The sequence below is a fragment of the Gouania willdenowi genome, chromosome 3 (genome assembly GCF_900634775.1).
Source record: "Gouania willdenowi chromosome 3, fGouWil2.1, whole genome shotgun sequence".
Taxonomy (NCBI): Eukaryota; Metazoa; Chordata; class Actinopteri; order Blenniiformes; family Gobiesocidae; genus Gouania; species Gouania willdenowi.
The window spans coordinates 27,596,345-27,612,392 of NC_041046.1; the positions used below are offsets into that span (position 1 = coordinate 27,596,345).

General features: G+C 36.1%; 1 protein-coding gene and 1 long non-coding RNA gene across 2 annotated transcripts in view; one reads left to right on the forward strand and one right to left on the reverse strand.

The window, feature by feature from the left end:
• Positions 1 to 252: 252 nt before the first annotated feature.
• Positions 253 to 9,694, reverse strand: ric3a (RIC3 acetylcholine receptor chaperone a). Its single transcript, XM_028473911.1, has 6 exons — positions 9,570 to 9,694; positions 4,898 to 5,118; positions 4,722 to 4,797; positions 3,591 to 3,687; positions 3,141 to 3,292; positions 253 to 1,076 (listed from the first exon to the last, which is right to left on the reverse strand). The coding sequence occupies exons 1-6, from the start codon at positions 9,685 to 9,687 to the stop codon at positions 253 to 255; spliced, it is 1,488 nt and encodes a 495-aa protein (XP_028329712.1). The 5' UTR covers positions 9,688 to 9,694.
• Positions 9,695 to 12,328: 2,634 nt separating this feature from the next.
• LOC114458685 (uncharacterized) overlaps positions 12,329 to 16,048 on the forward strand; it is a 196,365-nt gene continuing 192,645 nt past the window's right edge. Inside the window, exon 1 of the long non-coding RNA XR_003673106.1 lies at positions 12,329 to 12,447. This is a non-coding gene — a long non-coding RNA (uncharacterized LOC114458685). The remainder of the gene's footprint in view (positions 12,448 to 16,048) is intronic.

Sequence of the window (16,048 nt, forward strand, 5' to 3'; positions counted from 1 at the left end):
TGAGTATTTTATGTTTGACTTACTTGTACTTGTACTTGAGAAGGAGATACAGTATCAGTACTATTTACACCTCTGCTGGAAACTACAAGTGATAAAGAAAAGTGGGTAAAAGATGTGATAAACAATAGCAATGCTAACATTTTACAAACTTTGTGAGGAAGTGAACAAAGTACAGTAGTATGAAAGACTTCTAGTATAATTGAGTAAATATGTTGAAATGTTCAGCTACACACTGGAACTCTTCCTTTTTTCTCATGTTTCTCGTCTGTTTCGCATCCGCAGCCCACTCACACCAACTTCTTTTGGCAGATCTGCTTGAACACAAGTATCTTCCTCCACAGACGCTAACATTAGCAAATAGTCTTCTTCACCTTCCTCTGCGTCTGCCTCCGGGTTTGGACCAGTCTCACAGATGAACTGGAGACTCTCTGCCTCCATCACTGGATCTTCTTCATCACCTTCCTCCTCCTCTGTTGTTGTTTCCAGCACAGACTGCTCCTCCTCCTCCTCCTCCTCCTCCTCCTCCTCCTCCTCCTCCTCTTCCTCATAAGTTCCCTCTTTTGGATAGTGGAAAACGTCTTTGTGTTCACTGAAGGTTATTTGCTTCCTAGCTCCACTGTGACGCTGTAACTCTTTGCTCACCTCCAAACCGAGCCACTCCTGCTTTCCTAAAGCCACAAACTGGGATGAAGAAAAACTCAGCAACTTCCTTGTCTCAGCCACTTCTTCCTCATATTCCTCCTCTAATTCTAGAACTTCCTCTATTTCTTCATCCACTTCTTCTTCTTCTTCTTCTTCTTCTTCTTCTTCTTCTTCTTCTTCTTCTTCCTTCTCTGTTTCGTCCTCTTCCTCCAGCTTCTCTTCTTTGACTGCTCCTGTTTTTTCTTCCTCTTCCTCTTCCTCTTCCTCCTGCACTATTGAGAGTCTCCTGGCCATTACTTCCTCTTCCTCCTGCACCATTCTCTCTGCGAGGGCCTCAGCAGTGGGCTGACCAACTGGTACCTCCAACATGATTGGCTCATACCGATGTCTGTCACACACCTCATCATACTGTGGGTAAGTCTCTTCAGGGTAGCCTTAATTTACAGAAACAAAGGTGTTTTTTTTTTAGTTTGTATACTTTAAGGGTCATTGGACAAATGTTGCATTCATTTGAAAACTTGCTTTAAGACAGAGGTGTTCAAGTCATTTTTTTTTCAGGGTCCAAATACAAATTTTGGATGGGAAAAGTTTGCACTTCCACGTATAAATGATATACAGCAGGGGTCACCAACCTTTCTCAAACTGTGAGCTACTTCATAGGTGCTGTATAGTCTGAAGTAGGGCACCAAAAATTTGAGTTTCGATTTGATTTTCGATATTTTTGTTTCAGTGCACTTAAAAATGACCCCAGACGTCAGATATATTGTCAAAAGTGCAACTTTATTGCTGTGATTGTCCTCGAGCGTTAAAATGCATAGAACAATCCTATTCAACAATTCCACCCAGGCTTAAGCAAAAGTAACAGTAACTTCACAGTAGCTTAAAATTTCTGATTAAGAAATCAGATAAGTACATATTCTATAACATATAACATTACAATTAAAAAAAAAAAAAACTCTTCCCTTAGCATCTCAGCATTGTGTGAATAAAACATTAAACATGCCTGTAGCACACATATACAGTAGCTACTCAAAGGGTAAACACATGTAAACAAAGAGTGGGCGGGCTCACATCGCGCTACAGTAACACACAGAGACGGAAAGCGAAAAAGTCAGAAAAAACTTTGGTGCTGAAAAAAATAAAATAAAATATTAGAAGTTTTTTTTTGTTTTTTTTAAACTCAAACTTGCAAAATAAAAATCGTTTTTATCTACAAATTTGGTAAATCCATTTTTTTGTCCAGTTCTAGTCCGAAGTGCCACCAGTTAGAAAAACATGTCTTAAATACCACATTTTCACGGTTTCACTTTAATTAGAGGCTTAGATAATAAGGAAGGCTAGCAGTACCTTAAAAAGGTAGCAAATCCTAATTTATGCAATTGTTTCATTTTCATTACATTTCATAGAAAATTTACTATAACGACCAACAACTTTTAATCAAACGTATCAAACGTGTCATTTGTAAAATGTAACAAATATGTCATATTTTACGAAAATCCACCTTGTGTTTTTAACAGCATATCTTTTATATAGCATATTATATATATATAACATACCACACCAAATCTGCAGCACTTAATAACATTGTTTCAGTTAAAATAAACATTTAAAGATGGATAATTTACCACTAAAACTTAATTATTTTATTATATTTTAGCAGCATTCAACTTTACTAACTACACATGCCATCTGTATTTATCTTTGTGAGTTTAAGTCCTGGAAAGTGAATCAGATTTTAGAAGTGGCTCATTGGTCCATGAGGGCCACCTGGGGCCCACAGGCATTGTGTTGGTCACCCCTGATATACAGTATGTAAGACACTAACAATATCCAATAATATCAGTGATTGTAGGACGTTCACTTCAAAATTCATTCATTTCGAGACCAATTTTTGTGTAATCTATAAAAATTTTGTAGAATTGTTAGTGAGAAATTCTCTCTTTTTAGTCTTTTTTTTTTTTTTTTTGACAGTTTGTGATTCAAAATGACCACAAACATGTGATACGAGAACAAATGTGTTGGTTTGTGATTTTAGAGGGACTGAGATATCTACAACAAATGTAATCATTATCACAATGATTATTGTTCTCTATGCCATATTTACAGGCCAAATAGAATGCTTTAAAGCAGTGATTCTCAACTGGTGGGTCGGGACCCAAAAGTGGGTAGCGGACCTGTGCTGGGTGGGTGGCGGACAGCTCTTCAAAATTAAATAAATACTTAATGTCTCTCATGTTGGACTTGTCTTTTATTTTGAAAGAAACTTTTTTTTTTTTGACAGGTATGCTGTGTGATGCATGTAGCAGGGGAAAATACACAGATTTATGTTTTTTTAAAAGATTACATAAGTGTTGTTTTTGAAAAACTAAATTTGGTCGGTTGAATTCTAAAAAAGTGGGTCACGATTTATTAACCGTGGCAAATTGTGGGTCACAGGGTACAGAACCCCTGCCCCCCCGGGCCTTGAGTTTGACAAGATATTATATGACGGTGTTTACCTTCCCAGTCTGCATAATAAGGAACCTCTTCGGCCTCCATCTCTGGGGAGGCTCCTTCCAAACGACTTTCTTGCATCAGCTGTGTGATCTCTCTGAGTTGCTTGAGTAGTTTCTCCTCTTTCTTCGTTGGAGTATTTTTACTCTTCCGCCTTCTGTCCCAACAGAGCAGCACAAATATTGCATCTCTTAGAGTCAGCGATTAGGGCATTTATAATGAACACGCCAAAAATAAATTGCAATTTTCTGTGTCCGTATTACACTCAAAAGAACGATCGTATCAAAAAAAAAAAAAAAAAAAAACAGTGATCCTTTCATTTCTATGATTCCGTATGTATTCGTCAGATGTCTTCCAGATGAATTTAATGGAATATCTTCTTCATGTATAAGTGAAGTCTGCAACAAAAAAAAAATGAATGTGGAATTTGAATGTTAGGAATAAACGCAGCTTACTTCCCAGAGCTTTGTCCTTTCCTCGAGGCGATCTTCTCCATCATCTTCTCTGTTTGCAACAATCTTTGCTGGAGTCTGACAAGCTCGTGATCATTTACTACAACAAGAAAACCTCGTCTGTAATAACATGTTTGTCTTTTGGTGACGCAGAGCAAATACTTGGTTACTGTACTTAAGTAGTTTTTATTCCGGTATCTGTACTTTACTTGAGTATTCCTTTTTTTTTCGACGACTCTTTACTTTTACTCCTTACTTTTCTTTTTAACAAATATCTGTATTTTTTTACTCCTTACATTTCAAAAATGAGCTCATTACTTTTAAGACCTTGATTGTCACTCAAACTAAACACAACACGACCCGCGTCTGTTGCTTGTGAAAGGCTTTTAAACACAGCAGGACTCATTTTCAGATCACAAAGGCCACGCCTCCATTCCAGAAACCTGGTGAACATGATTCTCTTGAGGCTAAAAAAAATGTTGGGAGTTTGAGCTTTTTTTTTTCTGTTCAGCAGGTCCCTTAGTTTAATGATTTTGAAACATTTTATTTACAAATTGTATCTATAATAATAAGTGTTAAATTCTCCAGGTTTACACAGGTAACACATTTCACTTGTTTCCATGGAGCAGTTTTCTACCACTTCTTAAAAATGATAAACTTAAAGCTGCTCTGGGTTTTCTTGAGCATTTGCACTTTTTTTTTTCTTGATGCATTTTATCTATACATTTTATTTATTATGGGTGATAAATTCTCTAGGTGTTCAAAGGTAACAGATTTCCCTTGTTTCCAGTTTTCTACAAGTTCCTAAAAAATAAAAGGTGTGGAATTTGCTGGTTTAAAACCCCTGTCTTATTAATGAAGGGACATTAGTTTAACTTTTTTCCTTTTTTTACTTAAGTACATTTAGTAGTATGTACATTTTTTTTTTTAATTTTTACTCAAATATGGGAGCAACTTCAATACTTTTACCAGAGTCAGTTTTTATTCAAGTACCTGTACTTTTACTTGAGTACTGAAGACTAGTCCTTTTGCCACATCTGTTGTATGTTGTCTTTCGATACATTTTTTAAAAACTACACTGTAGCGTGTTTTTAAAACTACCATAAAACCTTAAAACTTGGTGAAGAAACTTACAAGTTGTGTTCTCCTTGTTTGCCTTGTTCACCGCAGCACAGTGACCAGATTGATTCGTTTTCCCCTTACATGTCAGCTGTAAACATAAACATAGAATTATTAAAAACAATCAGTGATTGACTCTTCTACTAAATGTATCTGAAGGTATTTTATTGGCAGTACCAAAGCAGTATTACCTTATACATAATATAAATGATGTATAGAAGGATCCCAAAGCCATAAATGGGTATGACTTGAGCCATCAGGTTGTACTTCTTCCCCCGTACGACACCTTTGACCTTTGCCATTGCCTCGACACTTTGTATGGTGGAATATGAAGGCTCCACACCCCACTGGTCTGGGTCATCTTTCGGAAATTGTAGCTGATGTGTCACAGGAGGGTAAAACCCTGGTCCAACTGCAGAAGGCAAAAATACCCTCAATCAATAAATCATTAAAACTATTGTACTTCAACTTATTTTCATTGTCATTTAGTTGTTTGTCTCTTGTCTTGAAATAGATATTTCCATGATTTTCTTCCCTTTTAATCTTTCTCTCACCTCAAGGGACACTTTCAATCCCTTCACCCAAACCTTATGCCAACGATTGTTCTAACTACATTCATCATCAACATCTCCAAATGCCAGCATCGATTTCACCTCCAGAACACAGTTCACACGCTGTTCCTTCAGATAAGCTCCATTCCATGTTCCTCCTTTTAACAACATGACGTTGGAACATTTAAAACCCACTTCTATGCTCCGGGCCGTGCCTACATTCTCCTGTACAAACAATGAAACCACCTTCCTTTCTTACCATTACGTCGGCTATTTTAGGAGTTGATCGCATGAACGTGAACAAACCTACATTTTCATCAGCACATCGCTTCAAGGTTTAAATGACCTTCTGCCACGCTGACTCTCTGTGCTGTTTGCTCTGTCGATGTGTAAACACGCCTGAAGTTCTAAGTCTGGCAGCGTCAGATGACTGTTTAAAAAAAAAAAAACATAGAATAGAGCAGATTGAGAATCCAAATACTGATCCTCAGATAGAATCAGAACCCTTCTCACCCGTCATGACATCGACATCGGCAAGTTGAGTCAGTGCTGAGGTAAAAATATGAGCTATGTAATTCTGTGAATACACCTGGAGCCATGCCTTAATGTCAGATAGTCCCTCCAAAATAATAAACTACACAAATAAAAGTTTCAGTTAATGTGAAGAAGCTGGAAAATGTCTTCACATTAACTCACTTCACGATCAATTATTACAGCTACAATAAACACAACCTTATGAGGGGCCAGGCAGCATATACTGGACTAACTCCCATCAACCTAACATGGGCTGTGTCCGAATAGTCCCTCCTAACTGGTTTCCTATCTACTTTTCCTCAACCCCCGGAAGTGTTTCAGTGTCAGCCATGATAAGAAGCGTTCAGATTCTCTAAAAGCTAAGGAAAGGAGGCTCAAAGCTTCCTTTATGACCTTCTTTAGCCTAGAAAACACAAGCTGCGTCCGAATAGTCGCTCCTATCTCCTTTCCTATCCACTTTTCCATAACCTGTGGATGACGTCACAGGGTTAAGGAAAGGTGTTAGGGGAGGAGTTAGGAAGCTAGGTGACGTAATAATCGGAAGGTTAATGACGTCTCCCGTGGTGAAAAAACTACACATTTCTGAAAATGGACTAAAAGCACATTTATAACATTTTCCACTGACATAATCTCAAAAATCACATGGTTTGAATGTAAATCAAAGGAAAAGAGTCTCCCAGGCTACGAGGAACAAAAGTGAAACTAAAGAACGTCACATTGAGAATAATTGCTCACACTCACCTTCCACTCAGAAATATGTTGAATAAAACATAATGTGGATAAAAATGTCTCTGATTTCTTTTTCTAGAACCACAGCGTGTCTGTTTTATGTCAGTTATAATCTGATAATATGTCTTACATATAATAATATTTGGGTTTTAGATGATCTATTTAAAGTTGTTCAAGGCATATTATTGCATTGGTGATTTATTTCCGTAACTTGTCATCATCGCTCGGGTGTGCGTGTCCCTTTAAATGTTGTCGCTGCAAGGAATTGTGGGTCAGAATGATGTCGTCTCCTTTGGTAAAGGATGCATCAGTGTTTCCTAAGCTAAAGGAGGTAAAAAAAGGAAGCATTGAGCCTCTTTTCCTGAGCCTAAAGAGAACTTGAACGCTCTTCATCATGGCCACCACTTCTGGGGGTTAAGGAACAGTGGATAGGAAAGGAGATAGGAGGGACTATTCGGACGCAGCCACTGATCCTTTACCAAAGGAGATCGGATAATGCTGCCGCACAATTCCTTGCGGCGACAAGGGACACGCTCATCTGTGTGCTGACGGAAACTCACAGACTTATTTAAGTTACAAATGCAATAATATGCCTTAAATAACTTTAAATAATCTAAAACCCATATCTTGTGAGATGCAAGCTATATTATCAAATTATAACTAACATAAAACAGCACTTTTTAGAGTCATTTTTAACCACATTATGTTTTAACATGTTTCATTCACCTGGGAATGCTTTGTGTGGTTGTACATTTGTATGCTTACAACGCTATGTCGGCCTAACATAAATGTACCAATTTAATAAAATCATACTTATTTTGGATTAATGTTGATTTCTGAGTGTAGGCAACCATTCTCAATGTGACGTTCTTTTACTTTAACTTTTGTTCGTCTTTTCCTTTGATTAATTACATTCAAACCTTGTAATATTTGAGATTATATCAGCAGTTAGAGGCACAGGGAAAATGTTATAAATGTGCTTTTAGTGGTCAATTTTTGGAAATTTGTAGATTTTTCACCACTTACGTCACCTAGTGGAAGTGTGTCTGATTGTCAAAACAATGTGATGACCTTTCCCTAACTCCCTTAGGAAGTCTCCTAACACCTTTCCTTAACCCCTTGACATCATCCACGGGGTTAAGGAAAAGTGCATAGGAAAGGAGATAGGAGGGACCATTCGGACGCAGCCTAGTCTTGTTTTTGGATTGTGGGAAGAATCCAGAGTACCTTGGTATGAAAATCCTTTCTCAGTATTTAACGGTGGCTAATAAGGATGTAAATGTAATTCATTGTGTTGAATAGTTGAAACACACATTTTCTGGATGGGATTAACTAGGGATGTAACGATTAATCGTAAGGCAGTTAAAAATCGATTCATAGGTATCACGGTTGATATCAATTTTCTGACAATTGACTCGCAGTACTTTTTTTAACCAGCAGAGGGCGCTATCTGGAAGTGTTGGCGGCGGGCGGAGTCTGCTAATACTTTCTTTCTGGCTGCCTTCTACTCTTTTTTCTATTAGCTCTGTCTGCTAGCATAGCATCTCTTCTTCACTGCAAGATATCTGCATGCCAACCGACCACTGTGTTACCAGCGCCCTCTGCTGGTCCAAACAAATATGACGTAAATCAGTGCAATGACGGTTTTTTTTTTTTTTTTTTAAGTCCAATTGTTAAGGCACAAAATACATTTTCAGTCACACTTTTAAAAGAAAAAGAACTATTATGCAGTTTTGCATTGTTTATTATAGAATCAGAATTTAAATTAATAGGCTTCATTTTGATTTGTATTATTCCTTTATTTATTTAATTCAAGATTTATTTTTAGTTAAATTGCATTGTTTTGAATAGTTTATCAAGGAATTATTTTGACAAGAAAAATAAAAGGAAAATAATACAGTATTTTCTAGTTTTTTTCCCAAAAAAAAAATTTGTCTACAGTCCCATTTTGTAAATGAAAAAAATCGTGAGAGAATCGTATCGTGAACCCAGTATCGTGAATCGAATCGTATCGGGAGTTGAGTGAATCGTTACATCCCTAGGATTAACGTAAAAGTGTAAGTTTAGTTTTAACAGCCTGTTGATGATCCATTCAGAAAACATATTACTGTCATTAAATGAACCTGAAAGCCAGTGGCATGTTGGAAAAGTGTGAAACTTTGTGCTTGTAAAAATATGACATGAGTTATAGATTGAATCAAAGCATCAGGTTTTAAAGCTCGACAGCAAGTGTCAAACTTAAGGCTCTCCAGAGTCTCCAGTCCATCCCACAGAAAGATTTGGTTTAAAGTGAAAATGGCAACAAAAACTTGACTATTTGTAAATCATATAAGTTACTCCCTCCAAATTCAATAAAACGCCACCAGAATATGACGGGTCTTGCGGTAGCTATTACATTATTTGCGATTACACTGAATCCCAATCGGAATTTTGATCATTTGCTTAACATTCAGGATATTTTAAGTGACCCATAATATTTCTTACATTTCAAAGTGTAAACTGAGGAACCACATTTTTAAATTTGTGCTTTTTTTCCCCTTCATAAACATAGATGTTTCTGGTCTGGCCAATTTAAGATCAAACTGGGTCATATGTGGCCCTTGAACTAAGATGAGTTCAACACCCCCGATCTACAGAATCACCTTGAATGTTTCGCATTCATATTGTTCAACAAACTGTCACTGTGAATGTTCATGTACATAAACGTATACTATTTCATTTGATTGTCACACAAAACAATTTCAACTGGAATGACACTTACTCTCAATTTCTGAACCGTGAGTGTAATGATCTATCGAGAAACCTCAATAATCATGGTGCAAATGTATTCTCTAACAACGTATAGACATTGACGTGTGAAACAAAATATGGGAAAATGTATGTTTTTGACTTAATTTGTATCTTATACTCAGCAAGTGTGGAGCAGAGGCCTACATCAGGTTGTGAAGTGTAACAGCTGGCAAAAACAACGACGACAGCACAAAAACACGGTGCAGATTGAGCAGGATGGAGATAGATGGATGAATGATGATCTGATAAGCTGCCTTACCCTCGGGCGGCCCCACCTCCCTGTTGCCTCTGGGTAAAAGCATTCTGGGCAGGAAGAGAGAAAAACAGAGAACGGAGCATGATATAAGAGTAACCTTCTGGCACGTCGTTATGGACATCTTGTCTTAGGAAATGACACTGATGTGTTTTTTTTCACTTGAACATTTGAGCAAATGCCCACAGATGTCATTGCTCATCTGGTGACGTTCCAGCCCAGATTAGAGGAGATTAAATCAGAGGCATTCAAGTGCTGTTTGGCACATTTACTAGTAATCCAGACTAAAATTCATACATTCATACATTATTATTGCATTGCTGATTCTACGTCACTGATGCTCATCTAATTTAGTTAATAAAAAAAAAAAATCATATTTTGTTAATTCTAAATATATTTTTACCTGAAAAAAAGGGTCTGAATCTGATGTTGTTAAATAATGTTGTATGATGATTTAAAAAATAAACCTGTCATCTTCTCTTTTGTTTGATATTGGTTCACCCATCATCCATATTCATTGTACTGAAAAAGCTCCAGCAAATGATCATGAATTTTCATGTCTGTCCAGCATATTGAAATATTTAAATTTAAATATGTGAAAAATAGATAATTATATTTTTAGTACATCCAGGATTGGGTGTTTTATTTACCACCGTTATTCAAACAATTCTCATTTTGTTTGAAGTTTTAAAATATTTCCTTGCTATCTCATCTTTTGCACAAACCTTTTTTATTTTTAATTCAAATTTAAGTTTTTTCATTTGCTGTAATATGTTGATTTATTACTTAGGGTTTTATTTTTATTTTATCTTTGACAAAGTCCACAAGCATTCATTATTTTATGTGCCTCAAATAAATTATATATATATAAAAGAAAATACATTTTTTAAAATTGCCATTTAAAATACTACATTTACAACAGGCATTTGAACGCACCAGCCGACCCTAAGGGAAGCCTGTGATCTGCATTATGGTGCAAAGTGCAGCAGATGGCAGTGCAGGCTTGGGCACAATTCACATCATAGGAACAGATACTGTCTAGAATGTCAACCACTTATTAGACTTACCTTACAATACCATGTGATATAAGTGAACACTTTTGTTTTTATGCATATTTGATACATCTATATTTAAATGGAGACTTCCTGTAGCACTACACACTATGCAGATCACCCCCTCACCATCATCACTGGCAGGCCTCTGTGGACCTAAACACTGGAGTCAATGGAAGAACTCACTGAAGCAGCCGTGTTAGTGACACACGGTGCAAAGGTTACGCTTTCAACTCCTGCTGCAGCTCTTAACTAAAGGATAAGTGGGTACAGAAGATAAAGTGAGATGAAGGCCTCAGTGACCAAGCAAGATCATTGAATTCACCCTCTGCTCGATCACCCTCTCACTGCTGCCACATTCAGCTCTTACACACCTTATAGCCATAATATTTTTAATTATCATTGAGAGGAATATTTTTTTAAATCATTCTATTATGGATTTATTTAATTTATTGTTGATTACAGTAATGAGCTTTACAAATAAATGCCTTGCCTATATTCTGAAAAGCTTGTTGTGTTTTTAGCTATGTGTCAACTTCTATTATTCGAGCTGATGATGACAAGACGTTAAATAAAGAGTCCTTCCAGGGCCTAAATACACCTTGTGTGTGTGTGTATTTTATTTACAGTAGATCATAATTTGTTTAATTCTATCTTCATTTGTAATACTGATTTATAGTTCATATTTGTATGTTATTTTCTTGGCTTGTGTGTGACTATTTCTATTTTTTTCACTATGTTCCAAGAAAGTTTACATCTTCAGTTTTCCTGGGGGTGGGTAAGACGACGAGGATAACACAATTCAAAATGTAATTACTGATATTGATATACCGTTTTCTTTTTTTCTTTTTTTTTTTAACAAATATAGCAATGCAAAAAAAAAAAAAAATATTACATTAAACAAAAGATTTGATGAAGATGGCTTCCCTCCAGAAAAAAAACAAACAAAAAAAACATATTACTGCATACACATATTTTGTGTTCGAAAGTGGGCGGAAGTATAAACGTATTAGTCCCGCCCCTTTTCCTACATTACAGTTACAAACAATTTTCAACATCCTGTTTACCACCCAATGCTGCTGTTAATACATTTATTTTGTCATATGTTAATATGATTTTGACACACACAAAAAAAAAAAAAAAAAAAACAACAAATTACACACTTTCAAAAATGGTCATACAACATAAAGACATTTTCTTTGTATTTTCTTGATATTTGTTCTTTAATTGCCATTGGCACAATCTTATTCCACATACTGATATACAAAAGATTTTCCTTGCGATGGATTTAATTATAAATTAATTGATTTAAAAATTATACAAAAAGAAAAGTAGATAAATCTTAAAACAGAGTGTTTGCTATAGTGCATAAGTTGGAGGACCTTTGAAATGTACGCCAACAAAAATCGTACAAGCATTTTTAATTTTTAATTTAATTTTTAATTTTTTTTTTTTGCTTTATTTTCTGTCAATTATTTAAGGTCAACAGGAGAAAACTTCGTAACATTCTTCAACTTGACGGAGTAAAAAAAAAGACAAGAATTTAAAAGAGAAATGAAGAAGAAAGGAAAAAAAAAAATCACGTAGAGAAAAGTGAAAGTTCACTGTGTAAAACGCTGCGTTGCCAGGTTGGCTTTTTCGAGTCCGAAGCTGGTGATTTAGGCGTCGTTTTTTAACCCTTTGGATGGTAATTACTACCTGTATCTGGCAACCCAGCAGTCAGTTAACGTGTCGGTAGTGACAGACGTTAAACACCGACTCCATGTAAACCAGGAAGAAACAAAAGAAGACAGAACGTAACAACTCATCACTCCTGTGGACTATTTAAAGAGGTAGTTTACTGATCTTTTACTGAGTTTAAAGTGTTTGAAATGATACATGAAAGACTTGTTTTGATAGCTTTGTTAGCACAGGTGACAAACATCAGCTAATGAGTGACCACTTAAAAAAAAAATAATGAAATGTTTTCTGCCTGAAAACACAATGTTTGTTTTAGTCAAAAGTATTAAATACTAAAACATATAGATTATACTCTAATTTTGGGTATCATTTATTTTAGTATTTTCAGTGAGTAACAATTTATATTGTCTTTTACTTGGCAGTATTGTTTTGTGATATATCAAGGTCTCTATTATAGGATCCATAGAAAAAGCTTATTTTGCGTTAAAATAATATAATATATTATTTATGAGTCGCTGTCAGTGCTTTTCCTACTTTCTTCTGTTTGTCTGTTTCTCTGTCACACACACACACACACATCTCTGTTTTAGGCCATGTACACACTAGGGCTGGGCGATATATCAAGATTCAAGATATATCGAGTTTGGCGATATATAAAAAAAGCTATAATATGGCCTATATCAATATATATATATTTACAGCTTATTTTGTATTAAAATACTTGTTTTATGAGTTGCTGCTTTCACTACTTTTCAGAACAGCATTAAAAGCACATTAAGTGGATTTCTGAGTGCATCCCAACACAGACCTTCCCCCTAAACATCCACACTAAAGAACTCACTCACACATAATGGCTCTTGTAGTTGAAGAAGCCAAAAAGCTATAAGTGGCACATTTTGTGCAGCTGTTTGTTAATAAATGTGCCTGTGTTGCATTTTGCATCAGCAAATTTAATCCCGAGCTGTCATTCTGGTCAGACTTCATTTGAATTAAAATTATTGAGATTTATATCGTATATAGACATTTAGAGAGAAAAATATTGAGACATTAGATTTGGTCCATATCTCAAACCCCCTCCTCAGTTTAGAAAAAAACTTGATTCCACCTCGATCTGGTTAAAAAACAACAATAAAAAACACATTTAACCGCATAAATGCATTGTTAAATACATACATACATAAGCATGCCAAACCTTTAGGTGGCAGTAGGTCCCCAAATCCTGTCCAATCAAACTACCTTTCCACACAAACTTTTAACTTTCCATCTCCGTCGTCACTTCTCCCATCCCCAAGATCTCCCACCAGCTGGCAGTGGGTACAGGTTGGATCCAAAACTAGCGTCTTATGGACATGCCTTGGACGTGGAATAGTTATCTGGTGTGAAATAGCCGACCCTAGAGTGCTTCTTTGTCTGTGCTCTTTGACTTAAATAAGTAATTGGGTTTCTGAACGTAAACACGGGTGTGAACTAAGGATGGGAGATATGGACTAAAAAAATTATCCCGATAATTTCTGGTATTTATCACGATAACGATAAACGTCACGATAAATAAAAAACTATAAATAATAAAAAAAAAAATTCCCAACTTAAAGTGTAAACAGGTTCCTTACAAACACAAATACATTTGAATACATCAACACATTAAAAATCAGTGCATGCGGGTCACTCTATTAGTGTTATTGTACGAAATTAATTTATTTCCTCACTTAAAAAGAAATGATTTTCTAAAAAACAAAAAAAAAACACAAATAACTCCATCAGTGTTTTTACTGTTGCTGAATCTTGTTTCATTTATCTTATGAGTTACATAAAGTTATGATTAATAAATAACTCTGATTTCCTATAATTAAACCAGATCAAGCTGATGATTTAATCACTCAGTATATTTAGGTGTAATAATCTCAATAGCTACATTAGTCTAATGGGACCAGTTTTGTCTGTGAACACGTGAAATATAATTAAAAAATATTGCGTTTCATAAGTTTGGACGGATGAATAGTGACATTAATATTATGCTAACATTTATTTCACACAAAGTGTGACATTTTTAGCTTTTATCCTTCCATAGTGAAGTGTTAAATCTGACCATAAACAAATCAATGGCTCTCTGTGGTTCTATGACAGTAAGACGTGTTCTTTTTATTTGGCCTATTCCTTATATGGAGTGTTAGCGTTAGCTCTTAGCCCAGTCTGTGTGTCTGTGTGTTAGCTTAGCATAGTGAGCTTTAGATGAGTTTCCAGTTCATAATCGTTGCTACAGGTTCATCTCTGTCCCCGTGTTTGTGGAACTTTGGGTGGATCTGACGGAGGAACTTGGATTGGTTCACTTTGTTGGATGGTTATCTGGTTTTAGCCAAGTAGTGGTCCGTGTCGTATCGCAGCTCGGCAGCTTCAGGTAGCCGTGACGAGCACCGTCGTCTGTGGCTGTGAGAGCTGGAGGCGGGAGGCGGAGACTTCGCTGCGGAGCTCCTGTAAACAGCGTTCCGCTCCAGAGAATAATAAGTTGACAACATACAGGGGCAGTTTTGGCCTGTGGAACAAGGATTTTATGGGCATTCGTGGCAAAATTGAGGGACAAGGTTAATTTCATTAACATGGGAATTTATCGTTTATATCGTGGGATGACAAATTCTTACTGGTGAGAATATTTTTGACGATGAATCATAAACGATAAAATATCACACATTCCTAGTGTGAATCGTTTTTGTCGCAGGCAGTGACGTTTCAGAACCTAAAACCCCAGATATTTCTAGCCACATACAGACGTGTCAATTACGTTTTCCCAAATCTTCACTTTGGTTGTAGGTTTTTAAAATGATTGTTTTTAAGAACGTTACTCTGCTTTATTGTGTGGATGATGGGTCAAATCATAGAAATATACCTTTGTTTTGTGAGATACTCTGCTACATGTGAACATTGTATACCACACATGGTGACGAGGCTCCTCCACTCTTAAAGGGCCATGCACTGAAAAGCACAAAAGGCTGTTTTTTGGAGATTAATGGCTGAATGCAACCTAGACGCCCTGAAAGAAGCCACACTACAGAATTTACTGACACATACTGTCACTTGATATTGTTCAGTTGGCTGTTAATAAAAGTGCCTGTATGGCATTTTACACCAGTCATTTTAACTCACAATCATCTTTCCCACTTTGAGTTATAACCATTTAAATATGATACTCACTTTTGTCCATATCGCCCAATTCTATGTCACTTGAAAATATTGTAGCTGAGCTAACAATGTGTGTTGTTAAAGTTAAAATTATATTTTGTGCATTTTTACTTTTGTACTTAAAGGTTATTTATTGTGAATTTTAAATACAACCTCCATCAGAAAATTTTACATACTAGAGGTTTAGTCTGGTTATTTTCTTCAAAAGTCCAGCCAGGTGGTGAAAAACCTGGTTGTCAGGAAGCCATCAACCTTTCTCAACTCAGATGACTATGGGTTCCATTTAGTATACTTTGGGTTTTCAATCTTGGAAAACATCTCCCTAATTGCTCAGATTGACAAAAACGTGTGATGAAAGTTTTGGCACAAGCTTGATTCAATCCCCAATTGTAAACCAACTTCAAGCAGAGGATGAAGAAGAAAATAGCAGTCAACAATACTGGAATCCTTATCATAATAAGGCAGTAACAAATGGATCATATCCACTTGTCAGGATAAAAGTCTCAATATGTTCTACCAAGTTTCACGTTGACAAAGCTAGCGGTAAAAGATGGCGTAGGGCCTCCTTATAAAGCACAG